Here is a 26,868-nt window from a genome sequence, read left to right as displayed (position 1 = left end):
TTGTAAAATTGGAACAAGGCTGGCCCCTCTCCAGAGAGAGCGCGTTGCGTCGCACATCTGTACCGCTATCCCGAATTAAACGATAACAAATGTGCGCCAAAGTGTAAGCGTCAGGTTTCCCAGGCAATCTTGCCAAGTGAAAACTCAAACCTTTCGCCCTCGTACCAGAATTATCCTTCTTCACCCACAATAGGATTTATTTGCTCAAACCAACTTAAGCAGATTAGCATATTATAATTGACTTGCTTCTTCGGCACAGAAAGAACTTCAGCAAGCATTCTGTTGATATATTTATTCGTCTCCAAAGGTACGCCTCGAATCTGTATGGAAAACCATAGTTTAGCTCTACTTAATCCACATTGTGTTCCAGATTTGGGAGGACGTCAAATATATGGCATCAACATGTTTGTCATCCACACTCTTGGTGGCTTGATTGCAAGATTGCAATGAGCGCCGCGGTCTTGTCACGTGCCGCTTAATCCCTTTCGGATAAAGCTATCGTTTGTTCGATGAAAACAAGCTTCGTTCATATCAATCTATCCCTTTGAAGACTTAATTAAATATGTATGGGCGCCAGAGAAACGCGGGGATATGGTAAATATTGATAAAAAGGCGTGAGGTCTGTCAAACATGAATTGCGTAGCACAAAGGAAGCTTAATGATCTAGGTGCTTGAAGGATTACTGATTTAACATCTTAGGGACGACCGGTAAAGCGGAGGTTGTAAATATAGATAAAGCGCGGTGGGAAATCGGCTTATGTGCTCTGGGATACCACCTTCCACGCGATCAACGCGTCCCGTTTGACCCACTGTTTGTGGAATGTTACACTGTGAAGATAGATGTCAAGCACTCGAAATAAGCTTGCCAACCGTTCACTGTAAAACGTGAGCGCGATCCAAGCAGCTGCCGTAGGCAACCCATGTTGGCTAACAGCTTCGGTTACTAGCAGCTTGGATGTATCTTCACCGGTAACAGTGCCAATGACAACATAGAGATGATACTTTTGCCACAGGGACTACAACTGCGAAAGCATCTTGTGAGAACCAAAAATAATTTCTATTCTTTATCCTTGCCTGTGTGACTCGACTAAAGGACCGCGTCCTATCCAGCGGCTTTCTCTTTGATCAGGCACGTATGCTAGCAGCTGAAGGCACTTTGAAGTGTGTTTGTTGGGTCTTGCAACTAAACGTATGGGTGGTAGGTAACCTTAATGGCTAATTAGAGAGGTATTTTGTAATGTTATGTACGTATAGATTGAAAAATTACCCCTTGGAGTTCGAGCGAGGGTAGACAAATTTGGGACTAGTACCGTGGTGGTCGAGTTCGCAGTGGAACACGATGTTTTGTGATTGAACTAAAAAGAGGATATCCATTTGACGCGATGGCTACCGCAATGCGTTCATTAGAATTTCATTACTCCAGATAGTCCAACATTCTTATAACATCTCAAAGTTTAGCTGCTTCTTATCTCCCGTATAGCATTCGTTTGTGCGTTTGTTAGTGCGAACTCAACGAGCCAAAGATAGGCGCGCTGCAACTCTGTAATCCCCCTTCACATTTATCTGTTTGTGGCTAGTCATACATACTTGGCATGCTTGTATCATGGCGGCGGTTTGAACAGGTCCAATATGTCTACAGATATGCTGTTGCCACCACATACGACTTGTATTGTTTAGCACATGCTTCCCGATATAATAGGTGCTTATATCGTGTTGCAGACCCCGATCAGGAGCAAAACCGTGAGCCATCTCACGACTAAGTCAAACCCACAGTCCCGGAGATGCGTACAGAAGTAGAAAACCAATTCATGTCAATCGGGTCAAGACGTTCATCGAGTGGCTAGCTCGCCTATATACCGCCCAATTAGCGACGTGAGGTCTTCGATGAAGACGAAATGAAAGTCACGTAAGATTGGTAAATATAGTCGCGAGACGATTTGATGCTAATTTTGCGTACGAAACCGCGGACGTATCTACTTAATTCGTACTTATTCGAATGTTCTCTGTTTAGACATTTCTTTCTGCGCGGGAACACCACTTTTAAATTTGGTCCGGAACAAGAAGGTAGTGAGTTCATTCTTCCTTTCTACATTATGGTGACCGCAGTATCCGCCTCTTTATCTCTGGCGCCGCGTTCTGCACGGATGAGTGCGCATACGTCGTCCAGTGCTCCCAAAACGTCTAAAGCATCGGTCCGTCCTCGACCTCGCGAAACTGGACCATTGAAGGGTGTAGTTGCCATCGTCGACGTCCGCGTTGGTGGTGAAGCGCAAATCGACTGCAGCGACGTTGTCTCTCGCAAGCTTCGTGAGATGGGAGCATCTACCGTAAAGCGTCTTACGCCGAAGATTACACACGTTGTGTTGAGTCATTTTACGCCTGCTTGGAAGACTAAGATCCTTAAGTGGCAGGGAAGTGGCGGCTCTATGGCCGCAGCCGCAGCACGCTATGGTTTAAAAATCGTATCTCAGCTCTGGGTAAATGCTTGTTTTGTGAGCAAACGTTGTATGGATGAGCGTCCGTTTTTTCCTGTGAGCAAATTGACCACTGTGAAGCAGAAAAGTACGACAGATGCGATTAGCAAGGAAGCTGCAACCACACCCTTGTCAAATTACAAGAATTTGAAGGCCATGAATAAAAGCAGTAGAAAGCGAGCGCTGTCAATGGAGCCCATGACTTCGGATGCAATAATTAAGATACTTGGATCAGCGATCGAAGTGGCAGAGATAAATACATTAAGGAAAGTGCTTGATACACCCAAGAAACAAACAATTCAATCCAAGTGTGTCAGCTCTTCGGCTAAGCGAAGAAAGACGCTTAATGGACCGTTAACACAGCTGGTTGAAGACGAAGTAACAGTGTCACAGGCAAGTGAGTTTGTCGCCGAGAGCGAGTCAGATCATCAAAATGATGGCAATGAGAAGGTGATTAAAGATGCAGTAACTCAGAACATTCACTCTGGTCGTCAGACTTCACCAGCCCCGCGCATCGAATCTGGGTGCTTGTCACCTTCAAGCAGCACTCCCGCAACCAGCAGCGGTGACTCCAATCTTACACCTTCCAATCACGACTCTAAACAGGAACCGACCGCTCGAGAACTGCGGCGTAAAAATAGGTCATCGCTGACTTATGGTAGTGGACTGATGCTGAAGTCGGGAATATGGTCATGTGGAGTTTGTGGCTGCTCGAATCCTGGCTCACAAAGACATTGCTCCGACTGCCAAGTTTCGAGGGGCTCGACGAAGTCACTAAATGGAAATATTGCTACTGTCTCGCCTGCAGCAGTCGGAGACACCAAAGAACACTCGCTGAAGACTCCTGCTACGCCTTCCACAAGTACTTTAACCTCAAAAACCTCAACAGCAGAAAAATCTGTTACACCTGAAGACGCGAGCAGTGTAACGATGATCAACCGTCCATCGGCAGCTGAACGAGCTTCAAATTGTTTGATGCGGCCGACTGTTAGTTCGGCTGCAAAGACCCGAAATTCGATTTCGACAGCAGTGCGAACGATACCGTCAGATACCAAGATTAAATCTCTTCATGCTGCGATTGAAGTGCAAAAACAAAGTCCAACGGTACTTAGTTCTGCGTCTAATCAGGCCACGCGCTACACGTTGGCTCCTGGTCCCGTATCGCTTGACGTGCAGCCGAAAATACCTCTGAAAGCCATGGACCGTCGGAGCAGTGGACGAAATACGAAAAAGCGCGCGCGCTCGCCTGCACTAAACAATAGGCTGGCTACCCCAGTTCTTAAAAAAGGGCGACAAGATAGCACTCACGAGACTACCATAGGTCAAAGGCCCTTGGCAACCCCTGGCTCGGTCTCTGGATTCATAAGGAAACATCGAGAGGGAAATTCGACCCCAATTCCGATGGCAATGAGTTTTTCAAGTACTACAAACAGAACGACAACCCGAAAAAGATCTCGCAATATTTTTGGGATTACCGGTGTGAGTTCAGAAACCCGTGGAGTGCTTCAGTGCGCTATTCACGCTATTGACGCCAATATGGCAAACGAGGATGGATATAAAAAAGCGCGGGTAGTCAAAAGTGTCGACTATGCTGCTGGAGTAACGCACCTAATTGTTGGAAGGGATGCTAGACGCACAATGAAAGTGCTCTTTGCGATTGCTCGTGGCGCTTGGATTGTGACGGAAGATTGGGTTTTCTCGTCACTCGAGCAAGAACGGTGGCTGCCGGAAGAAGATTACGAAGTCACGATATTCGCTAACAAATACTCGCGCGAGCATCCCGAGTTTCGGCAATTATTCAAGGCTACTAAGTTTTTTGTTGGCTCAAAAGTCGAGCCATCACGCGAAGTGCTTCAGTCTCTCATCCAAGTCGCTGGTGGCGAGGTAAGCAATTCAGATTATCTACTTTGAAATTGATCGCTTATCGCGTTTTCTTTAATTGAAAATGATAGATTTGCAACCAGATCTCGGTAGCAGACATTTGTATATGCGGCGATGCTTCTTTGCTGAAAAGAGCTCAGCGAATGGGAATTCGAGCAGTCACGTCGAAGGTATGAATGACATTATTTGGAATCTTTCATGCTCATATCTGACGTCGTACAATCAGTGGGTATTTGATAGCATTGCGACCATGAAGCTCGTCGATGATGCCATCTATGCGACGACAGATGCGTTAGACGCACCCGTGAAAACTCCGTCCAAACGTTGTCGTGAGGTAGAGTCATTCGGTACCCCGGCGTTCACACCTTTGAAACGTCGTCCTGATACGAATTTGGGACTGGAAGCTCATTCGACCGTACCAGAGTGATGCTGGACATCACATATTCTACTTTATCTTGATTTCTAGAAATAGGATTACATTATTTACGTGAAGTGCGCTGTTATTTAGACAATACAATTAAGTACCAATATATTTTAAGTTTGAATGCCACATTAGAAAACCTAGGGACTGCAGATTTCCATGGATATGAGCATAACAACTTTAATTCCGTCACTCCGTCACGATGATACAAGCCATACAAATCTATTCTATATTGTATATTGTACACATCACGAAGTTGTAACTAGTGAAGGAACAGAGTAAATCGCGTGGATGAGTATGATCTAGCAGGTTGTTATCTTTGCTTTTGTTGAAAAATAAACTTTATGCCCTTGTATACACGATGTTAAAATTATAGAACTGTTGGGTAGAAAAAAATACTGCCTTTTATTACAAACAACAAGTTGTGGCGTCTCCGAGCCACCTCATGCTCAAACTAGACTAAATGGCAAGACAGCAACCCTTGCAGCTAAATGTTCTCCCATTCACGACCAAAATTGACTCGACTTCTCTATGCACTGACAGGAGTAGCTAATAGACTTTCCTCAGCAGGAGGAGCAGAAAGAAGGTTTTCAGTAGCAGGTGCAGGGGGAATTTCTGGTGTCGCAGGAGGAGGCTCATCGTCATCTGCAGGGATTGGAGTTCCATCGCCGCTCGAGGCGGGAGCAGCATTAGGAGTACTTCCGGGCGGTGTTCCTGCACCACCATTACTTGTGGTTGGATTGGCAGTAGGGGTCGCCGCTCCACCATTTGTAGATGGAGTACCGGCAGTAGTTATAGTACGTTCGTCGCTGCCATCTTCAACCTCCGACTCTTCTTCACTCGAGGCTGGAGTAGAAGCATCAGAAGTAGTCGTACCATTTGTTGCAGCACCGTCGCCGCATTCGCCCACAGAATAGTCAACGGCCCAAAAGTGCACAAATTTCTTCGTCATGTCGAACGCGTACCCAGCACCAACCACGGTAACGTCACCACTCAAAAGGGTATTTCCAGCAGTTGCAGACTTGGCCCATGCAGCAACAACAGCTTGCGTCGTCGGATAACCAACAGCCACGGTTTCCGTGACAGTGTCAGCAATGAAACCTTGTACCTCCGCGCGGCTCTTGGGCGACGATCCATCCGATCCCTTGCTATTGACAAAATTGTTTTCAGCCATGTCATTCGCCTGGATTTGCGCTGCATCCATTACCTTGTCGTTAATGCACAGATCATCAAGTGATTTTTCTTTTCGGACTTTATTTATCTCTTTCAACATTTGTTCACGAAAATCGACGACCTGTGCTTCCGTAGACCTTAAAAGTGCTAAAGACGCGAAGATGACAACGTGGCAAGCGCTAACCATTGTCGATTACGATTCTGTTTGTTTTGTTGGAAAATGCTAGTAAGTCTACAAGGTGTCAATGATTGAATGGCAGTTTGATTGTAGAATGAGTGTGCTAGCACATGTCAAAACCAAATGCACATCTGGGGATGTAAATTTTGTGATCCCACCCCCCGAAAATGATATTGCTGTAGAGGGAGATGCTTCTTGTCTTGGTCAGGTAAATGAGACTGGAAGATTGTAAAGATGATCTGAATAAGCTCAATGAATAAAATAGCATCGTAATTGGTGCTCGTTTCAATGTTAGACGCAGATATCACACAGCAGCAGTGCAAGTTCCATATCTGAACAAACATTTTTTAGAAGATATAGTCAGAATAATCTAATTAAGAATTTCTTACACGCTTTATCTGTTTTAAGAAGGTCGTCAGTTGTATTACCAATGATTAAAGAGAGCATCATAGCCAGTGCGAAAGGCGACATAGAAGTGGTTAAGCGTAGTACAATCGTCATTACACTAATATATCTCCTCTACCTACACCTCAGAAATGTATTCCTTTGGGTGATCATGTACATAATGCGCTCCACCACTCTGGCCATTCTATCTGTACTATAAGCTTTGATGGCGGTATTCAATTTCTGAGATAAATTCATCTCTGTGTAATTTTTACGTAATGTATTAGCTACGTCGTACTGCCGATTGCCAAACGTAAACCCCGTTATTGTACAAGCGACGTCTTGCTTTATGTGTATTTATGCATAGGATATGTTAATCGATATTTGGTTCAAACGGCTAGTTTTAAGTGCTCACGCCCAGTCAAAAGTATTTGTAGAATGTTCATTGCTTACAACTTTAGACATACAGTAGTAACATTGCAAAAAATGTACTTCTCTGCGTTTTGGGCAGCACAATTGCCGACTTCACATCAATTAGGGAATTTGTTCCATAATTTACTGTTCAATTACCTTCAAGCTTGTGATAATATAAAAAACAATCAGTTAATACTAACACTAGATAAGAAGAATTGCATCTAACCGACCCGCCGTTCTTTGCGTGTAGGTCCAGGGTGTGTGTTTGCAATTGAGAAGTTATAGGCATATGATCCGCGTCGCACAGTTTCAAATTTCCCTCTTTCGCTTTATCAGATTTTGAATTTTCGAAATCCGATGATCCATCAAACGCTTAGTGTAGGAATGAGCTATTTGCCCCCCTCATAGATCATCGTGGCACATGAACCAGTAATAGAATCGATAAATAGTAAACCTTTCAAAAATTTGAGAGTGGAGGCAAATGCAATGAGACGACTTAGTGTTATCAGGTCTACAACCTTTAAAATCCTGCAACGACAGTCAGCCACGACAATGGAGTCAACCAAACGTTCCGCTGATGATCATTGTTCGAGTATCCTACGTCTTCAAATACCAAATCAAAATCGAAGTTCGCTATTAATTTTGTTTCAAGCCTTCAACAACAGCTTCTCTTGTTCAATGTACAACCTATTTGCACTCAACACGAGGATAAGCGCCAATCGAATTTATGCATCATTGACAGCTTAATCATGGTTTCTTACCTTTGGAATTCGCCATCCGAGATCGACAGCATTGACCCATCCATTACCATTATAAACTCAATGGCACTACGCAAGTTCACGAAGCAGTATCCCGCTCTAACAAGCGACACAACAGCATAATTAGTATAAATAAGTTCTCATCCGTCTTTCCCTACAAAACCTTACTTCGACATGAGATCGGCTTGATTTCGATAAGCTGAAATATACTCGCAATTGGAACACAATCGAGAGATTCGCGAGTGAAGTACGATGTAAATAAATACTGGCAAAAAGTCATCGGCACCAGGGCGACTGCCAGAGTCTCCTCTCGAAAGGTTGAGGACGCTAAAAATTACGCTACAACACCGCACTATACAATTAATCTTGTCCCCTGGTGAGCAAAATTGATTAATACGTCGTAATTCGTCTTCTGCCATCGACCACACCACCTCATTGCGAATACACGGCTTAATGTCTAACATCGCAGGCGTTATAAACTATCTCAATATCAGAATAGGTACCGAAAAGTGTGCCAAGGATATCTAAAGTGCAGCTTACCGATAATAGTTTCATGCGTCTTAGCAAATTTTTATCTTCTTCCATCCACTGTTGGCATTCCTGAAGCTGATTAAATGCAATGTCGGATACTCTGTCCATAACATACTTTTCAACGCCATCACGAGCTTTTGTCAGAATCGTCTCGGACGCATGGCACCAGACAGGGTGGGTTTGTAACAAGTCGTCCATGCTTACAAAAAATTGACTGCATCGACGACGAAATTCATGATGCCCGTAAAAATCGTATTCCACGTAATCCGTCGAGCGTGGAGGTTGTCCATCACCCCGAGGTCCCAAGATTGATCCAACAAACATACGCATTTTGTCTAGAATGTCTCGAGAAGCAGGAAGACTGATACGTTGCAAAAATTCACCGTACGAAAGACCATCTATTTCTGAGCTACTGTTGTTTGCTGGGTTAGTGTCTGCTTGAGTTTGATTCGCTTTGGCCTGGATAGACTCATCAACATCAGCAAAAAGATTACGCTGGCTTCGGCTTATTGTTGATATCATCGGCCCTATTCTTTCCTCAACGTCCAAAGTATCTTCTACTCTTTTGAGCGTTTCCTCAAATTGTCTTCTAGGATTGAAATGCGTATCTTCTAAAGTTTGGTTACTCTCCATATCGTCGCCGTCATCATTGTGTAGAAGTCCTAAATCACTTACACTCAAGCGTCCAGACATGGTGCGATTAGACTTACGAAGAAATCCTGCAGAACTTGCAAAACTTTCGTTAGTCGGACTGCTGACCTGCCGCTCAAGCGATGGGCGCCTCTTAAGTAGCGATGCGCGTTGAGGAGAAGACTTTGACCGCGAAAACTTAGTCACTGGCTCCCCCACGTCACCGAACAGTGATGAGGATGACGAAGCGGTCGCAAAACTGCTCGAGCTGTCGACACTAGGTGTCGCATTCTCATTCGTAACCGTTCGAGGTGAGTACGATATCTGATCCAGATTAATTTTAATCACATCTTTTTTAGATTTGTTTCTTGTATCGAAGTTCTTATACCCTTTTAAATCCGACTGACTTTCAACCATTTCATGCACAGGCTCGGTTATCCCCAATACACCCGTAAAGCTCTTCATTGACGTTCTCTGTTCTGTCTGTCTTGAGTTACTTGAATAATTACTTATCGAGGTTGGCAACGTTGCGGCGCACAATGAAGCAATAACCTTATCTTGCTTTTCCACAGCAGTGGTAAGAAACTGACAGCGTTCTCGTAGTCGCACAAGCTCGAGATCCCGTGCTAGCAATGCACTTGTTAGATCTGCCACTTTACTGTGTAGCTGCTGATTCGTAAGTTGCACTTGCTCTGTGTCGTCCATGCTATTACCTCGCTCTGTTAGCGCGCTGTCGATCTTGAGCGAAGTATCACCTTCAAGTAAGGTGTGGCGAAGGTAACAAAATCGATTTTAACCGTTAGAAGAGGTATTTTAATGATTACAGTAAAATCATTGAGTAAGAAAAGGAAATGCTGTCTTTGAGTGCAGGAAGATGACAACTTTGCGGTGCAATAATAATAGCAAGGAAATGTCCTTGTCGTATAGCGAACTCAATGCAACTCACTTGTCACTTTTCAGAGATTCGCTAGTCAGCAAGTTTCTGTTCTTACACCCAATCGCTAAGTGGATTGGTGTCTTTAGTTTAAATGGTGACATTAATTACAATTTCCCTTACAAAGAAGATTTGACACCGAAGCGGCACATCACAACGACAGAAGAAAGCAAATCGTCATTTACGTGTTTAAACAACGATGAAGTACCTTGAAGAACCGCAATTATCGTGGCTTAACTCGGTGCTGGGAAGTTATGAGATTGGTGATCGTGTATTAAACGGAAAGTTGGAGACATACTCGTGCAAGAAGGCGGGTAGCGACAAACGTCTGGCCAAGAGTCTGGAGCTTTATTACCAGCAGGAAATTGAAGCTTCTGCTGAATTCTTAGGCTCATCCCCTTTGGGACCGATCGCGGCTCCTGCTACGCGCAAGCTTTTGATTAATCTCATTTCCACAATGAATGCCAGCTTTCCTGATTACGACTTTAGCGCCGCTAGACCTGGACAATTCCGAAAGGAGTCGGACTTTCGTATAGCATTGCAACGTATAAATCACGACTTGGCTGAATTACTGGACGCTGAGGGTAATGGTTTTGCGGAGAAGATGTGGGAAGCAATTGCCGAGGCCATTAAGCTTGACGAGTGTGACGTTTATAGCTACATACCAGACATGGACTCAGACCCGTTCTCGGATGGGAATTTGTACGTGTATTTTTATTTTGATTGTGACAAGAAGTCATTTGTAAAGTCTTCAATTGTTTTACACGTATGCAGGTGGTCCTTTAACTACTTTTTCTACAATAAGATGCAGAAGAAAGTGCTTTACTTTACGTGTCTTTGCAAAGGGTAAGTGTCACCAGATTGGTATTGTGGTTGTTGCTGGAGTTTAATTGCTTTCCGTACAAAAAGCTTGACATACGATAGCGAAGTGGATGATGAAGTGATGGATGAGTCAACTTCCACGGACGAAGATGGAGAGGACGCGATGGAAGATTATTTTGGAATGACATCTGACTGGTACGATGAGGCTGGGGGTCTACAAAATATTATCAGACTGAGTATTGAATGTGCTGATCAGGGAGGACGGCTCATAAATTCGTTCGCACATTATCGCAGCTCCTTATTTGCAGAAGGTGGAGGCCTTAGGTGATTATGCCGCGTCAACGCTCCTTTCTTTCTCCAAAGATTGTACGCTCACTAATGAGACTGCTAAACAGTTGAATTAAGTGTCGTGCAAAGCTGCTATGTTGTACTGTAACTGTAAACGTAATCCTCACCTAGCTTAAAGTTCTTATTGTTCTTTCTTACACAACTGTCAGATGAGCTTGAAATATAGAAGCGCGTAAGACTAAATGCACGTGCTTTTCTAGAAAAAAATAACTTGCAGAAACGTTCCGTGAATGGTAAAGACCTCGTAGATCATATATACTCTTTTACTCAAGCGACTTGCTACCACGCTGTTCATTGAGATTCCAAAAGTAGACTGCAGGAGCAGTAACTCGCAAAGACGACACCTGCATTGATTGAAATGTCTAAAGAACGCACTGATAGCATTTTTAATATTGGATTCTGTTTCAATCTTAACTTTCTCATACCCAAACGCATCATTGTCCTCAAATAGAGAAGAGCCTTTATGTCGGTATTTTTATGTTAGTACGTATGATGCTTCCAATTCGTACCAGTGAAATATCTAAACTACAGTGAGTAGTGTCAAGACGGTTGTCGAGCTCATGTGAGTAAATAGGTTGGAATGATCTTTCTTTTGCTTACATCATTAATAAAGTAAGATTGTCAACGTAATAATCAGCAAGACTACAATATAGATTTGTATAATACCTGCATGAAATGATACCTTGCCCCCTCTATTGTCATGTTTCTTTAACCGCATTCCAATCTTCAAATTGTACAATGCGACGCTCGGCTTTGCGAAGGCCTGAAAGCCTGACGGATAAGTACCGCATTCTAGGCAAAATTGGCGAAGGTACATATGGTATGGTGTTCAAAGCTGAGGCTTACTCAGCAGCGTTGCTTCCACGTCCATCTGTTGGTGGAACGAACGCTTCAGAGGACGAGGAGCCCATGACGTTCGCTATTAAGCTAGTCAAGTCTCATAAAGAGGGCAAAAACGACGTGGTTTTGTCGAGTGCTACCATTCGAGAAATTAAATTATTGCGAGAGCTGCATCATGACAACGTCGTCCATCTCCATGATGTGCATGTGGATCCAAGGGAGAAATTATTGGCCCTCGTATTTGAGTACGGAGATCACGATCTGCACGACATCATCGTACAGAGCAAACAAAAGCCTTTGGGCGAGTACACGCGCAAGTCACTGATGTACCAAATATTAAAGGGGGTAGACTATATGCACGACGCGTGGGTCATGCATCGAGACATGAAGCCGCAAAATATCCTGGTGGTTGGTCATGGACGTAAGAGGGGTCAAGTCAAATTAGCAGGTTTGTCAAGCATTGTCGATTACTGCAATTATTGCACATTTGAAATCGTCATTTTGTGTCAAAATTTGGTAAATCTGAAGATTTAGGTCTAGCACGTATTTACAAAGAGCCGATCAAAGCATTAACTGATGTTGAGCGTGTAGTCGTGACGCTCTGGTATCGAGCGCCTGAGTTGCTACTGGGAGCAAAACATTACACAAAAGCAGTGGATTTATGGGCTGTGGGCTGCATTTTCGTCGAGTTGATTAATACCCGCGAGCTGTTCTGTGGTAAAGAGGTGGAAGGGTCAAATGCACCGTTTCAAAAAGATCAGCTGGATAAAATTTTTAGAGTTTTAGGTATGCCGACTTCGCAGTCTTGGGAAGGATTAGAGAATCTTCCTGAATACAATCACCTCGTGCAGATGGGACGAGAACGAAAGTACCCGACGCAGTCGGAGTTGAAAAATGCAGTCAAAGTTGGTCCGGGCCGTGCTGGCGCAGCGTTACTTGATCTCCTTTCAAGACTTTTAGAATATGGTATACATTCATTATTTGCCCTTGTAAAATTGAGTTATTCTAAGCAATTTGTGCATATGTTTGCCTCATACAGACCCTGAAACACGCATTACGGCTAAAGAAGCGCTTCAACATGAGTACTTCAAAGAGATTGTAAGTCCTTTGTCGGTAGTCTGCGACTGATACATCTAGCTTGACCGTTGTACATTTCGAGCTGAATAGGAGCCTGAACCTCGAGATTGGGCGTTTGATGAACCTGGCAAAGAACCTGTCTCCTTTCGTACGCAGACCGTTGAACCTGTAGCGGACGATGCACTTCCTTGGAGAAGCAAAAAAGAAGCTGTCACTGGAGCTGAAGGGGGCGCGTCCAGTCCTTTTCGCGACAATCCAGTGAATCGCCCTTTACAACATCATAACGACCATCGTAATCGAGAGGGAGACTCGCGTAGTCGTAGCCACCAAAGCTCACGAGATGCACAGCAGCAACCTCAACGACGTAACGATCGTAACAATTCTGGAGATTTTAGTTTTGCACGAGACAATCGAAATCGAGGACAACCTGGTGGAGGAAACATACAAAATCCAAGCGGGCAGGCATGGAGAGATCGGAGCACAGGTCGAATGCCAAGTTCTGGCTCTAATTTTGGTCCAGCGGCTGGAAATAAGCGACCAGGAAATGGGGAGCGCCCCATGAGCGGAGGTCGTCCACGTACTCCAAAACAACAACGACGAAGATGATAAGAAAATAAAATGTGAGTGTATTGTTTGCATTGTTTATTACAGCATTAGATGAAATGAGGCGGAAACAGCACAATAATTGTAGAAAGCAACGCGTTGCTGTTTCATTTTGTGAAAGCTCATGCTTACTTTGGTGTTGTGTCAGCCAACAAGCGTTCCAATTCAATAAGACTATCCACTAATAGCTCTTTAAGCTGAGGTAAATCCTTGCGGTAGCTAGAAAGCTGGAAAGCCGACCCCTCTTTTTCAATTCCGTACCCAATGCCGTAACAGTCTTTGTTAACAGGACCAAAGCTGCCACCCTCAAGCGCCGGACTCGACAAAGTGCTAGTGGACAGGATGATTTTACTCATAATTTCATGACTTGGTAGCGTGTAGAAATCAGGTACATTAACGCCTTCTATGTCAGCCATAGCTCGCAGAGCAAAGAGATGGCGGTCAAAGCCTTGACCCATGACGCCATTCTTCGTAAGCTCGCTGTGTTTGTTGACAGCAGTTCGCAACGCAGCAACCTTTTCTGCGTCCGATGCCGACGGATTCATCATAGTACGTACGAAATTAACGGCTTCGTTTGTGCAACTGCGCACAGTTTCAGTGCGTCCGTGTTTAAATGCCGCTGTGCTAGCGCTTTCGTACGTGGCAACAAACGTTTGATGCAATTTAAAGTGCGCTAGTTGGATCGTCATCTGCATGAGTCCGTCCGTGCCAATGTCATACTGCTTACCAACAGCCCTTGTCACCGGAGTCTCTGCACACGCAGTCACCAAGGTTGAGACCCACTTATTGTACGTTTGTTTCGCCTCGTTCAGCAATTGTTTTATCTCGCCGTTAACATCCCAAGAGAGTTCTTTAACTCTTGCCTGTGTACTCGCTTTAAGCACTGGATACTTGACACTGTCATTGTATAGCTCATTAAGGTAGCGCAAAACGGCCACACCATCTCCCCAAGCATGCTCAAAGCTCACTGAAGCCATGCCATTAGCAGCAACAATCAGCTGAAAGCTCTTATCAAACCAATGATTCGAACCATCACCAGCCAAGAAGCACCTGCTCTCTGCTTCCACGGTGGAAGGAGACTCGTGCTCTAGACACACGACAAATAGCGCACTATCAATCAGCTCCAAGCTGTCCTTATTAACACCATCATATGCCTTAAGTTTCTGACGAGCGTTGGCCCACGCATCACGGTTCATAGTCGTTAAAAGGCCCATTCCTGGCTGGTCAGGCGTGCTTTGGGTCAACGGCTGAGCCAAAATGGCGTCAATATAAGCCAGAATGCTCTCATCAGGAATCGCTTTGCCATCTGCAGTGAGCACATCAAACGTGTAGAATTTCGTACCTCGTTGTACGACCACATGTGTGGAATCAGGCGTGACTTTAAGCTCATCTCGTCCTAGTCTCGGCACTCTCGTACTGGAAAACAAGTGTTTGTACTGTGACATGTCAAGTGGGTACGCCCCAAAAGCAGCAGCTCCATAGAAACTCATGCGTTCTGGCAATAACTTACAAAAGTACTGAAAAGCTTTCATTCGACTAAGATCCGGTTTCGTGTGAAAGATATCGGGCTCAAGCTTCTTGTCGCGGAGTGTACAATATACACGGACAGTAGATGCAATCAACGATGCCGCACGTTGATTCTGAGAGTTTTTTGCCGCAACAGGATCCATTTTGAGCTTTATCTGTGGATTGTAATTTATCGGGAGCGGCTGCCGATCGTCAAGGTACATTTCAAGCCACCATTGATTAATATACGACGTATGCTTATTGGCAGCATCACGAGCTAGTAGTGCGTGATGTAACGTTGGACCTAAACCATTCTGAAAGTCTGCAACCGCACGCTTAGTTTCCTTTAGTTGCTGAGGCGTTACGACGGGCTCAACAGCAGCCAAGTAGCGAGCTAACGTATCCTTGAGCTTTGGAATGGGAAGACGCATTAAGCTCTTTTGAAAGTGATAGGTTGGAATAATCGTGTCCTGCACATAGGTCGCGGTTGAAGAGAACGCGCGGCTTAGCGCAGGTCGAAAGGAAACAGGAATTTGCAGCATCTCGTCAAGCGCAATCTGAGAACCTGATGTGATAGAAAGCACTTTTCGTTTATGAATAATTTTTTGCACTTCACTTGGTGTTAATGTGAATCTTTCTAGGAACGGAAAAAAATGTCGGTATTCATTAAGATTACGGACTGCTAGGCGTAAACCAAGACAAATTAAAATAAAGCGCATATTATTGCATCAATCTGAACAGATTTGATTCCAAATATCTATGGACTAATGAATTATCAGAGTGAACTACTAACTAATCGTGTAAGCTGTTTCAAAAGCTCTTGGTTTTGCTCCTTGTACGAGCGCAGAAACCCACCCTCGGGCATTAGAGAGCTCGCGTTCACAAATTTTGTGAACGCGAGCTCTCTGAATAAATTCTTTTCTTGCGTTAAGTGCACGGCATATCCGTTGCATCATTGACATAGACCTTCACGATTTCGAACATAACTCGGTTATGCTGCTTTGAGCCTACTAGTCGGGCTCACTGGGAGCCACCTAGGCATCCAACCGAGAATCCAAGTTCTTCGGTTGCTGAAGGATATATCAACATAAAGTATAGCTTTTAAATGGCACTAAAAATGTTTATCACAATGAAACCAAATATAACGCGTAGCGTGAGACTAGCAGCCCACGTGCCTTTCGGACTTCTTGACGGAGTCCCATCACCTTATTCGTACTAAGTGCAAGTCAGGAGTTTATATATAAGTTATATATAACTCAGAAGATTTCATCAAGATAATAGTACTTTTGGAAAGATCGAGGATAAATGTGGAATGTACGTATTGGACACATATATTACGTCCCAACCACCTAGAAAACGTAGACTGCTTCACCGCATTCTTTGTGTAGATAAGGATTCGCTATCTCCAAATGACATTGTCCTGATAGAAGGGGGTTGTGGGCCTCGGGCGAATTGTAATTGTAGTATTGGTATTCCAAAAGCATTAATGTCTTGTATGAGGTGTACGACAAACCTGTTGCTTTTGGTTGCACTTGTTGACGGTCGAGTCTTACTGGATCGTATCCTTTGTGCGGACTAGTTTGTTGCGCGGATTTCTATCTTCCAGTCAGTCAGACACGCTAGAATTGTTCGTCACAGTAGTAAAACCAAAAAAACTAACACATATGTAGGCCCAAAGGTCGAAAACGGTTGTAGCTTGTCCGGGGGCGTTCACAAATATATATGCGCTGGCGTGACCTCCAAAAACGCCTTAAATAGGCGATGGTGGGAGCACAACCGGCTCATAGTGTGAGGCCGCTTATGGTAACCTTGCAGGCCTTTGACGGCGAGAATATGAAAGTTTTTTGTCCCTGAAGAATTATGGTTTGGCCATGTATGAGCTAATGCATCGCGCTAAAGATGCCCAAATGTCGCGCGCGAGAATAATACTAAGGTGCAGTGGATTATAAATAGAGGCACTTCTGAAATGCAATGTGCTACGAAACGGATGTCGCGGGTGTCTACACTGGCTACTCCAGCAAATCGTGTGCGCTCCAGCTTTGTTCCACCTGCCAAGCGAGGCGGAGCTGGAGAACTATGCCCAAGCCTTGAGAGCTCTGGTTGCCACGATAGCTGCAGTCCCTACTCTGTAGGAGTTAACGATTCCTTTTCCATGTATGCCTTTGTACAGCCGTGAATAGCATCTTCCACCACATCTCTTTCAAGTAAGCCTTTTTCGTGCATTGAATGCGAATCATAATTTCCGCGTTGAGGGAAGGTTGGCAATCATAAATAAAACATCTACAAGCGCGTCAAATACAACGAATTTGAAGGGTCTAGATGTGGATAAAGATAACAGCAGTTTCATTTTTGATCAGCTCGCGATTTTTTATCTGTAGTAGCACCAAAAACTCGAGGGAATTTTAGTGATTAGTATGCGTAGAACGCCCAATAAGAAAAAAACGGGTATTACTATATCTAGCTTTCGGCTATCTCCTCATGCTGCGGAACTATCAACCTAGGACTCATTACCAACATCAATCTATTGGGCTTTTCGGAACCGTGAAAATTCTCAATAGGCTCGGGAGATACGAACAATTACGGATGACTTAATACTGCAATAATCAGTAGCCAACACACAAAGCCTTGAGGATTGCAAGTACTATATTGATATATGTGCATCTTTTGACAAAAACATGTCGAAGGTGTTGCTAAACCATAGACAGCATCTAGTCCAGGGTCTGAGTTTGAGATATAATATCACTTTAGTTGCTTTAGCACCATAAGACAAGGATTGACTAGGAATCAACTACAATCGGTGACTCGCTCTGTTCTCCTGCTGAAGCTCTGGCAAATCATTATTTCACTACTGACGGGAAGTAGAGGCGCTTTTTGCGCGAGCAGGAAAAGCCTCAGCGCGAACATATAAGTCTCCATATTGTCTGACAAAAATAGTGCTATGTGCCTGGAGCAGAGCTTGGAATGCAAAAGCGGGAATGACCAGCATTATAAACATAGGTTAGGATTGTGTATCGCGGCTCCAGCGTAATTGCGGTGAAATGAGTCCCAGTCAATGGCTGAAATTACCTGCTGAAATTATGCTCTGTATGTAAGTAGGGTACACCGGATAGACGCTCAGCCATTTTGTAGTCGACATACCTAGTAAATCGATTTTCCTTTTTTGCTGAGTATGCCTCTAAGTTAAGATATGAGCCGGACGGGCTTTTATGGTGAAAGCGCTTTCACGTCGCCTCGACTATTACCCGTCACATGCCACGATGGTGACGTCGCCATTTGATGAAAAGATACTGGTCGATAGCAACAATGTGCTAAGTTGTTGAGAGCTTTGGAAAGCAAGAAGTTTGTGAGCTCATGGATTGCTAATTTGAGTGCGCGCTTAGATATGTGCTACGAAGCTTGTCGTAATAAAGCACTGACCCACAATCAGTGTGTAGTGGTGCCTCATGATCGGGGCGTCCTATACAAAATAATGTACGAAATACATGATATTCTGTGGGTGACCACCTCCGAAGAGGTAGTACATACTGCATGGCGAGCTATATGTTTTGATGGCCAAACACGCATAAATGGCAACAAAATATGTGAGAAAAGGTCAACAGTTTACACCCCATCGTATTCTTTAACGCCTTTTGACAATCTGTTGGTCTGGACAGACTGTTGTCAGTTCATCAGTATCAAATCCCTTTCGCTCTTTCAAATGTGCCGGATCATACCAGTATTTTGGTCTTTGAAGAGCGGCTGAAAACGATGGCTGATTTTGCTGCTGTCAGTGATACCGTAACTGGGAATAAAATATCTTACTTGTTTCTTGGAAAAGCCTTTCGCCAACATGGTTTGTATGGTCAATGTTTCGGAGCCATTCCCAGCGAAGTTTTGGACACATTATTTAAGGTGTTAAGCATCAGCTGCTTGGATATGTCAACTGCCGACCATACGCACACAGTCGGTCGTACGAACGTGTAAACTTCGTTTTGATAAATATCGTTCGGAGCACTTGCGCAGAAAGACTGCGATGATGGAGCCTGTTGTTCCCGATCATTGAGTTTGCGTGATATAACTCAGTACATGTCCGTACAGTTTATCTTCCATATTTTTAAATTTGGTTGGTAAATTCTTGGATACATTGACACAGCTACTGAGTGGTTGAAGTAAAAGTGGGGAAAGGTTGTCCCTAAAAATCGGCCTTTTGAAATCAGCCCGGCAATACTTTGCAGCGAAATAGAGATTTCATTTGGTGAGTTTGAGCGTCGTGCGCTGAGTACATGACGCTATGACAGATAGTCTTATGTGCGAGAGGAAATGCCAGCACCTAGGGTATGCGAAACACGCTCTAAAATGTAGTGGGACAAAACATTCTCCCAAATTAACTTGCTATCTAAACATGCAGTGTTTGTAGTCTAAATACTGAGTCGCGACAGCAATTTATCGGACGTAGCGAATCCGGGTTCACTTGTTCATTGAATATCCATGATGTATGCGAGCTTATCTTAGGTTCTACCGAAGTCTTATCACACTTCCGCTCTTACAAGCCAGGCAGATGTGGTGCGCTCTGTTGATGCTGATGCAGCATCCTTACTTCCACCAACGGCTGAGCTACCCTCTGCTGTAGCAAAAACACAGTATTAAACTGATAAGATGTCTAAAGCCATGTCGTGCGATGACGAAGCTGAAAGAGCGAAATCACGATCATACCCACCTCATCGTTGGACGCGTGTTAAAATTACTGGACGGGGTGTTCGCGCCGCTACGGCCAAGAATGATCAGGAGAACCAGCCGCCGGAGGGTCGGTTTCTGCTAGTTCTGCTCGATAAACAAAGAATGAATATATTCTCATCTGCACCATCTAGTGACCGGGTGGGTACACCAGCCCTGGACCCAGAATTGGATCGATCATCCTCCCTCAAAAATATCATGATATGTTGGGATCTCACGCCCGTCTACTCGTCCATTAGCACCCCAATAGAAAAATCAGGGTCGTTGTTGTAGCGTGCTCAATGCTTACGAGTAATGACCAAAACTTTGGATAGTTCAATACTAGGTCGATAGATGTACCAACTGCTTTGAGGCGACAAAAAAACTGCTAGAATGAAGAGCTATATGTGATATGTTTTTACGCTAACTTCGGCATAATCCTCTATACTTTGTTAATACTCGTAAAGCGTTATGATGTGGGGGGGGTCTGAACACTCTTCAAAACCGTATAATATTTACGGCTGCATCTATGTAGGTAGGGCTTCTTGAGTAAGATCTAGCTTGTTAAGGACAGGCTAGAATACGTCGTGAGAGACGGTGGACTGTCGGCACACGACCCACCTACGGAAAAAGCATAATTTTTTAATTCGTGCTGAGAAGAGGCTGAGAGCAGTACGGTGGTTTACCCCTTTGTATTTTTCCAGGTGAGAACGGGGTTGTTAGGACTCGGATATCCGCTGCATCCTTCTCATGAATGAAGACCTTGGCCTCCGTACCGAGTAATATCGAGGGTGTCTGTCGCAAGGACCGCGCTTGTCTCAGAGGCTCACCGGGACATGTGAGGTGGTATGAACGAGACGATAAATTATACGACGGTGCTTCCAGAAGCAGGCAGTGTAGATTGCAAAGAGTATGGTGGAACTCCCTCTTCAGTTGCTGTTGTTTGAGCGCTCACCTTTGCGTAATTTCAAAAATTGTTAGTTCCAGTGTGTGCAACATCTTGATGGTAGAGGGTGTGATGGGGTTCGCACTGTACTACAACCCTACACTTCCGTATGATTGTACAGATACAATATCATATAATTGAGCAAGTTTCCACTGAAACTTTTGTGTGAATCTCATAATTTAGAAATACCTAATTTTAGGTGCCGATAACCGATGGAACTCCGTAAAGGAGTGGATTTGGGCTGCCAACGTTAGGTCTAGCGACGAAGATACTCAATATTGGATACGGTAAAACGTATTAAATTGAAATTGTTATAGCAGGGCAAGCTAGGTACAAAATTACTTAAGATTTTGCGTCGGCTTCAGGGTGAGCTTACAAACCATTATTTGTTCGCCGTATACACGGACTCTATGAGCTAGTCTGAATTTAGCTGTGTTGGAACGCTGTCGCGATATAGACTCTACAAGTCTGCGATAGCAAAAGCACAGAAAATAGGGTTGTATAGCTTACTCGAGTGTGAAATCGAGAGTCTTTTTAGATAATTAGAACAAAGTTGTGCTATTTATTACCAAGCGCGGCATATTTAAACAAATGCCAGATATATCTGCTATCATGCCTTCAGAAAATCCCAATCTAGTCTTCAATTTTTGATTAACATTTGTTCAGCATCGCCTGTATCCCTTACGTACACTTTGTACCGAGAAATATTTGACTCAGCAAGTCCGCGGCCCACGTGTTCCGCGGACCTCCCCTTTAATTTAGCACCGTCTCTATATTAACCATTGAATGTCACGTTACTATAACGAAATGATATTCCTAAGTAGGTAAGTTGATGTCTGCGATTGTGTGGGTTTGATGCTTGAATGTCACTCCACAAGTGCTTGCCGACTTTTTGAACATCCACTTTTTGCAAATACTTCCTAGGCTCAGAGCAGCAAATTACAAGTTTTTGATGTCTATAGCTCTGGTTGTTCATGATCGTGCTAGTACAGCTTCCGACCAAGTCTCGAGCCTGGGTGGGGCCAGGTCCCACATTTTGCTTGCATGTGGCTCTATGTTGAGCTAGGCGACCCTGTCTCTCCACTTGGGTAGATAAAGCAGGAGAGTGTGCTTAGTGCAAAGACGTAATGGCACCAGGTAAATTTTGCAAAAGCGGGGCCTAAACCTTAATTTGTTTCCAGTACAACGGTATTAAATTGATGTAATTGCTAATCGCGGTAGCCCGCCGGCTCATTATTTACTCTATTTTGCAGTGGATAACCCTTGCCCATTGAGCCGTACCGGTGGGGGGGGGAGTTCTACCGCAGCTGTTGCAAGACGAAAAATATGGCAGCTTGTCACAACAATCAAGCCGGTTAAGCCACGCCATCATCGGAAGAGCACTTAACTATTTAAACTCGTATTCTGCCCGGAGCGGGAAATAGATTCGCTGCAATGTATTGTTGTGACTGCGCTTCGTCATCAACAATGCGCTTTAGATCCGAATGGTTTGTAAAAAGCTACATCAATGTGAGGTCAAAAGAAACCTAGCATGTGTATTGCACTTTCATTGGAAAATTACGGTTTTAGTCAAATGTCATTCTATCTACGACCTTATATGGTCCGATGTAACGAGATCAGAACAAGTCTTATAGACTGCAGACACTCATATATGAGCAAGTTAACAACGTCTAATCTGTTATCGTTTGCTATCAATTCGTGTATGCCTTGTCTGCATATGCCACCATCGCGTCGCTTTTGCATATCTTGGATCGCAGTCGTTGCTTTGCACACTCGTCACACTTAGCTCAATCAGCGGGTCGACGTCTGCAAATCAGTCAACAAGCTTTCCTCCATTTAGGCCGGCGCCACTTCGAAAGTGTTTCCGGGAAATTGAAGCTGACAAAAAGGGTGGAAATCGTACGAAAGCCTTTTGTAGAACATACTTCGATCGTTGTGTAATCTCAGTAAGTGAGAGCACCGTGCTTCTACCACCATGACTGCTTTTTGCAAGTGCTTTGATGGTTAAAATTATTGCTCTGTAAAGTTAGCTGTCTGAGGATGCTCGGCGGTGAACATGTACAATCTTGCCGCCAAGGGTCTTAGACACAGTTTGACATAATTTATTGTTAAGCAAGTGATCTATACGTACAATGACCACCAGCAAGCCATGTCGGCGAGGAACGATCATCATGATTGTACCTTTAGCGATAACGTTGACGCTGGTAGCATTATTATTTGTTATCCTTTTCAGACAATCGACAAAGTTCCGGACGCGGCTTCTCTATGAAACAAGGATAAAGTGTATTTAAAAATACAGACGGAGTGGGTAGATGGCCAAAGGCGCCCTTGCATGATGCGAGACTTTAATTCGTGCGCACATAAGTGTTCACCCAATTAAATTATTTTCGTCATCAAAGCGTAGCACGAATGCCAATGTCTTTTGAGGTGGTTACCCAAGGGGTATAATACCATTTGGACATGCGGTATTCACCATTTTTAACCACCACATACGCTTAATCGTCCAGTGCTTCAGCAAGCCTTGGAATTTGGGATAGCGGTGCAAACTTGCTACTTTAGGCTTCGATTGACTCACCCCGATGGCATTTTTTTTAACCAGTGTCGGTCTTGACCCCTTACGAATATCGTGTTCGGTGCACAACATGACCTTCCTGACGTGCGACGGTCCATAGTCTGGGTAACATGAAGTGCATCTGTCGCCATATAGCTAATTTATACTTTTCTTACCTTTGGTGTTATATTCGTCAAAGAATACTAAGTATCTGGCATTCTCTGCGACAGATATGGTTGAGATATCGCTGTGTACAATAACGCATAATCTGTAAAATTCAACGATAGTTTCGAGCCACAATAGCACACTTTATCGCCAGTAGCTTCTGTCACGAACTGAAATTGTCATAGTTGCCGCATTAAGCTGAAGAGGTTCAGGCTTATGGACGCGTTTATGTCTACTTGCATCTGCCGGGATTGAAACAAAGCTAAAGGCTGAGGCCGAAGCGTTAGGGAGGCGTGAAGTAGCCAAACCGGATTTGGCAAGGCCACAGCTGAAGCACGCATGTGCTACTCCAACTCAATCTGATACTCCGCCAAATCCTGTAGACTACCTAGTCTGCGGCACCTCAGCAATATTTGACATTTTCTAATGGAGTTTAGTGGGGCGTGTCATGTCGGCATGATTTGCATTATGCTTATACATGTAGTTGGCCAGGCCAAGCTACTTCACAATGTCCAAATTAGACAGTGATTCTAGCTAATGTATCATGGGCTTCCCTTCGTTAATCCTGCTCACAGACTATGCATTCAATTGCAGCAGCTAAAAGACGAATTTTGTCATCGCAAAAGACACACTTTCCTGTGCTGGCAACTGCTTCTGTATGTGAATACTCTTGATCGATTTATGTAAGTGTTTGACGTGGATCTTGACATTCTATTTACTGCCCTTCAAAGAAATGGATGGAATATTGTCAGAAAGTACATGTGTGCGCACTGTGTGGGCTAAATGGCTGTGTCACCAGATAATCAAACGTCACTGTTGCGTTAGGCATTCCCAAAGGAATGACTTAGCATTCTGCTTCACGTACTCACTTTATTAAATGTCGCTCTTAAACAGTTACAATATACACTTACTGATTCATGAGCACGAAGTTCAGTGCCTGGGTTGCGGAGTTGCGCTCCTATTCCCGGATTTGTTTCGTGTTTGTACGGAAAAAGAATTTTGGTGTGGCATCAATCTCTCACTGATGGATAAGCGCTCAACATTTGTCTTCGATTATACGAATGACATAATCTCTACGCGCACGACACCCATGCCTCAATGTAAGGCGAACGTTGAAGTCGCCTTGCCATAGACCGTATCTGAAATCGAGGTTTGGACTAAGCAATGTCTTACACTGTCAAAGCCCTCACTCTTCACAAGTACACCCGACGGACCTTTCACAGCTGAAAAGACACGCAGATATTGAAACTGTAGTTGATCTTTTAAATGCCTCCGTGTATTGTCCATTGTGCTCAACAGTCGCGCATCGTACGTTATTTCACGGCGCACTAAAATCAATCAGGCTTTTAAACAGCTTCACAAAGGCCTGGACGTTGACTTTGACAGCCAGCAACCCCTAAAGGTGAGGTCCACTTCTTTATATAGAAGTTTCCCTTTTAAAATGACTCCATCGGGAAACAAACACAGATGCCGTAATCTCGTATATTCAACTCTGGATATTTATAATTACCAAAAGATAAGTATGTATAAAAGTTATTCACTCCGAAAAGGGGGAGTCCGCACGTCAGAAAAAAGATATATGTGAGATATAGTAATGAATAAATCTAGTAATTCTCCGGATGGAATGTATCTTTGATATATTCACTCGTGAATTAGAACAGCGAAATAAAAGTGTTGTTACGTTAGAGGATCTCGATTTTGTTCCTGATAGCAGCGCAGAAAAACATTATTCGCTAACGTGGACTCTTGTAGTGTCCTCAGCAATCCTGTTGCACTTGATAGAACTTGTGGTCAATCCCATCACTGAGTCGTTAGAAGTTTGTATCCTCTGTGATAATGGGGTATGAAATGTTCGAATATCTGCAGCTGAGACAAATAGACCAGACTAATACACAATTGCCGATGATAAGTCCCGATGGAACTAAAGAATTGGCGGTTAAGTAGTCGAAAGTGGTAACCGCTCTAGAAGGCGCTAAGCATTTCCAAGAATGAACTTATGAGGCACATCCACAAGCACTTGAGTCGGCAGTGAAACACATGGAATCGACCGTAGAACGCTATTGTGGGCCTTGTGAGGACCGAAACGGTAAAACCATTCCCATGGACAAGTCAAATTAAGAGAGCAATTAATAAGGTCTTTTTTTACTGATCCACAGCGCAGTCGCGATCTCAAACCTGGGAGGACACGTGCAAGACTGGGATCCTATGTGCCAAATCTGGGTCGAACAGGCGTTCTCAACGTGCGAAGATTATTGCGCCAGATGTCATGAGTGCTCATTTATTCTAACCAGGCGTGTCTGGTCTATCTAAGCGTTCTTCCTTCCCGTCAAAAAAGTTGAGAGATGGTGAAATATGTCCGAAAGGTAAGACATTTTATTGTCACAATGGTGTGTGACAGTGTCCTGAAAGCGTTAGCGGTTTTCATCTTCATGAAGGTCAACGAAAGGATGCGGCTTGCATGAAAAGCATTCGCATCCATTCAAGCTTGTTTGAAAAAGCTGTTGGCGTTGCATTCAGTTTGCCACAGCTTACGTGCTGCGAGGATCCAAAATGGGGTCATAGTATTGAGCTCGCCAGAAGCAATAGACCCGAGCAATGCTGTGGATATAGACAAGGGTCTTCCAACTGCCGAGCAGCTCCGCAGTGCTCTTAAATATTCATCTGCTACAGTAAGGCCATATGCTCCTTGCGTACACCTTCCCCTTCGCTTAAAACGTGTTGGGTATTGGGAGTTTTTTCGTGCCATAACTGGTGGAGTGGTTAAGTTCCACCACTCCACCAGTATGGTTAAGTTCCACCCACTTGCAAATCATGAATCAGCCTCAACCAAGAAACAGGAGCGCTTTTTGCACGGGCACGAAGCAACAATAGCTTCCATGCAAAGCATAGGATTGTCCGCAATTGACTGAGATGATATCGTTTTGTGCCTCAAGCAGAGCTCGATAGGAAGAAGCAGCGCAAGTCAAAGTTTTATCATGAGATGCAAAAGGGTGATTGTATAGTTTGGTGGCTAAATTGTATTTATGCTGGATTGAGTAATAACGAAATTTTCAGAATTGTATGTCCGATGGGACGATAAAGAATAGCTGCGAGCCTTTGCTTCCTGCGCAAAAGTGGGCAGAGGGCTAAAGCGATTGGGTGTTTCAGTTTTTTCGTGCCATAACTGGTGGAGTGGAAGGCGACTGTGAGTCATAGGTAGAGGGCCAAGCCATAAAGACAAGAAGAATGGTTTGTCTTTGTCACCATGTGACTCAATTAATGAGTCAGCACACCATTTGACTGGCCCATCATCAGCGAAGTGAAGCTCTGGCGATGAAGACCAATCAGTTGTGAATGCGGTTACCAGAGTCGTATTAGGGTTCCGAGAAGTATCACAAATTACTCAGAAGGGGGCAGTGACTTTCATGAAGCCTGTGCATCATTTCTGTTCTTTGTTGAAGGGGTATTAAAACGTGATGGTGAAATTTCTACCATTCCATGTAGGTATCGATGTAAATTCTTCATTTTCGTCGCCCTCTTGACTCCGAGCATGTACTCACC

The 26,868-nt window shown here is 44.1% G+C and overlaps 8 protein-coding genes across 8 annotated transcripts; 5 read left to right on the top strand and 3 right to left on the bottom strand.

The window, feature by feature from the left end:
- Positions 1–2,093: 2,093 nt before the first annotated feature.
- On the top strand, positions 2,094–4,782 carry PHALS_09460 (microcephalin-like; the record flags this gene model as incomplete). Its single annotated transcript, XM_024723026.1, has 3 exons — positions 2,094–4,358; positions 4,427–4,525; positions 4,582–4,782. The coding sequence occupies 3 exons, from the start codon at positions 2,094–2,096 to the stop codon at positions 4,780–4,782; spliced, it is 2,565 nt and encodes an 854-aa protein (XP_024571703.1).
- Positions 4,783–5,305: 523 nt separating this feature from the next.
- PHALS_09459 (RxLR-like protein) lies at positions 5,306–6,136 on the bottom strand (the record flags this gene model as incomplete). Its single annotated transcript, XM_024723014.1, has 1 exon — positions 5,306–6,136. The coding sequence occupies one exon, from the start codon at positions 6,134–6,136 to the stop codon at positions 5,306–5,308; it is 831 nt and encodes a 276-aa protein (XP_024571702.1).
- Positions 6,137–7,572: 1,436 nt separating this feature from the next.
- On the bottom strand, positions 7,573–9,549 carry PHALS_09458 (Vacuolar assembly/sorting protein VPS9; the record flags this gene model as incomplete). Its single annotated transcript, XM_024723003.1, has 4 exons — positions 7,573–7,612; positions 7,687–7,782; positions 7,852–8,162; positions 8,224–9,549. 4 exons carry the CDS (start codon positions 9,547–9,549, stop codon positions 7,573–7,575), a joined length of 1,773 nt encoding a protein of 590 aa, XP_024571701.1.
- A 428-nt stretch (positions 9,550–9,977) lies between these two features.
- PHALS_09457 (Mod5 protein sorting/negative effector of RNA Pol III synthesis) lies at positions 9,978–10,872 on the top strand (the record flags this gene model as incomplete). Its single annotated transcript, XM_024722992.1, has 4 exons — positions 9,978–10,480; positions 10,553–10,624; positions 10,688–10,795; positions 10,857–10,872. The coding sequence occupies 4 exons, from the start codon at positions 9,978–9,980 to the stop codon at positions 10,870–10,872; spliced, it is 699 nt and encodes a 232-aa protein (XP_024571700.1).
- An 814-nt stretch (positions 10,873–11,686) lies between these two features.
- Positions 11,687–13,471, top strand: PHALS_09456 (cmgc cdk cdk8 protein kinase; the record flags this gene model as incomplete). Its single annotated transcript, XM_024722981.1, has 4 exons — positions 11,687–12,236; positions 12,317–12,754; positions 12,828–12,886; positions 12,956–13,471. The coding sequence occupies 4 exons, from the start codon at positions 11,687–11,689 to the stop codon at positions 13,469–13,471; spliced, it is 1,563 nt and encodes a 520-aa protein (XP_024571699.1).
- Positions 13,472–13,596: 125 nt separating this feature from the next.
- Positions 13,597–15,693, bottom strand: PHALS_09455 (choline carnitine o; the record flags this gene model as incomplete). Its single annotated transcript, XM_024722970.1, has 1 exon — positions 13,597–15,693. One exon carries the CDS (start codon positions 15,691–15,693, stop codon positions 13,597–13,599), a length of 2,097 nt encoding a protein of 698 aa, XP_024571698.1.
- Positions 15,694–16,279: 586 nt separating this feature from the next.
- Positions 16,280–16,553, top strand: PHALS_09454 (uncharacterized protein; the record flags this gene model as incomplete). The annotated part of the gene is made up of 2 exons (XM_024722959.1): positions 16,280–16,288; positions 16,368–16,553. 2 exons carry the CDS (start codon positions 16,280–16,282, stop codon positions 16,551–16,553), a joined length of 195 nt encoding a protein of 64 aa, XP_024571697.1.
- A 4,168-nt stretch (positions 16,554–20,721) lies between these two features.
- PHALS_09453 (uncharacterized protein) lies at positions 20,722–21,704 on the top strand (the record flags this gene model as incomplete). Its single annotated transcript, XM_024722948.1, has 4 exons — positions 20,722–20,727; positions 20,796–20,861; positions 20,933–21,030; positions 21,605–21,704. 4 exons carry the CDS (start codon positions 20,722–20,724, stop codon positions 21,702–21,704), a joined length of 270 nt encoding a protein of 89 aa, XP_024571696.1.
- Positions 21,705–26,868: the final 5,164 nt, after the last annotated feature.

The sequence above is a fragment of the Plasmopara halstedii genome, assembly GCF_900000015.1.
Source record: "Plasmopara halstedii genome assembly, contig: Scaffold_42, whole genome shotgun sequence".
Lineage (NCBI taxonomy): Eukaryota > Oomycota > Peronosporomycetes > Peronosporales > Peronosporaceae > Plasmopara > Plasmopara halstedii.
This window is presented reverse-complemented; position numbering and strand designations above follow the sequence as displayed.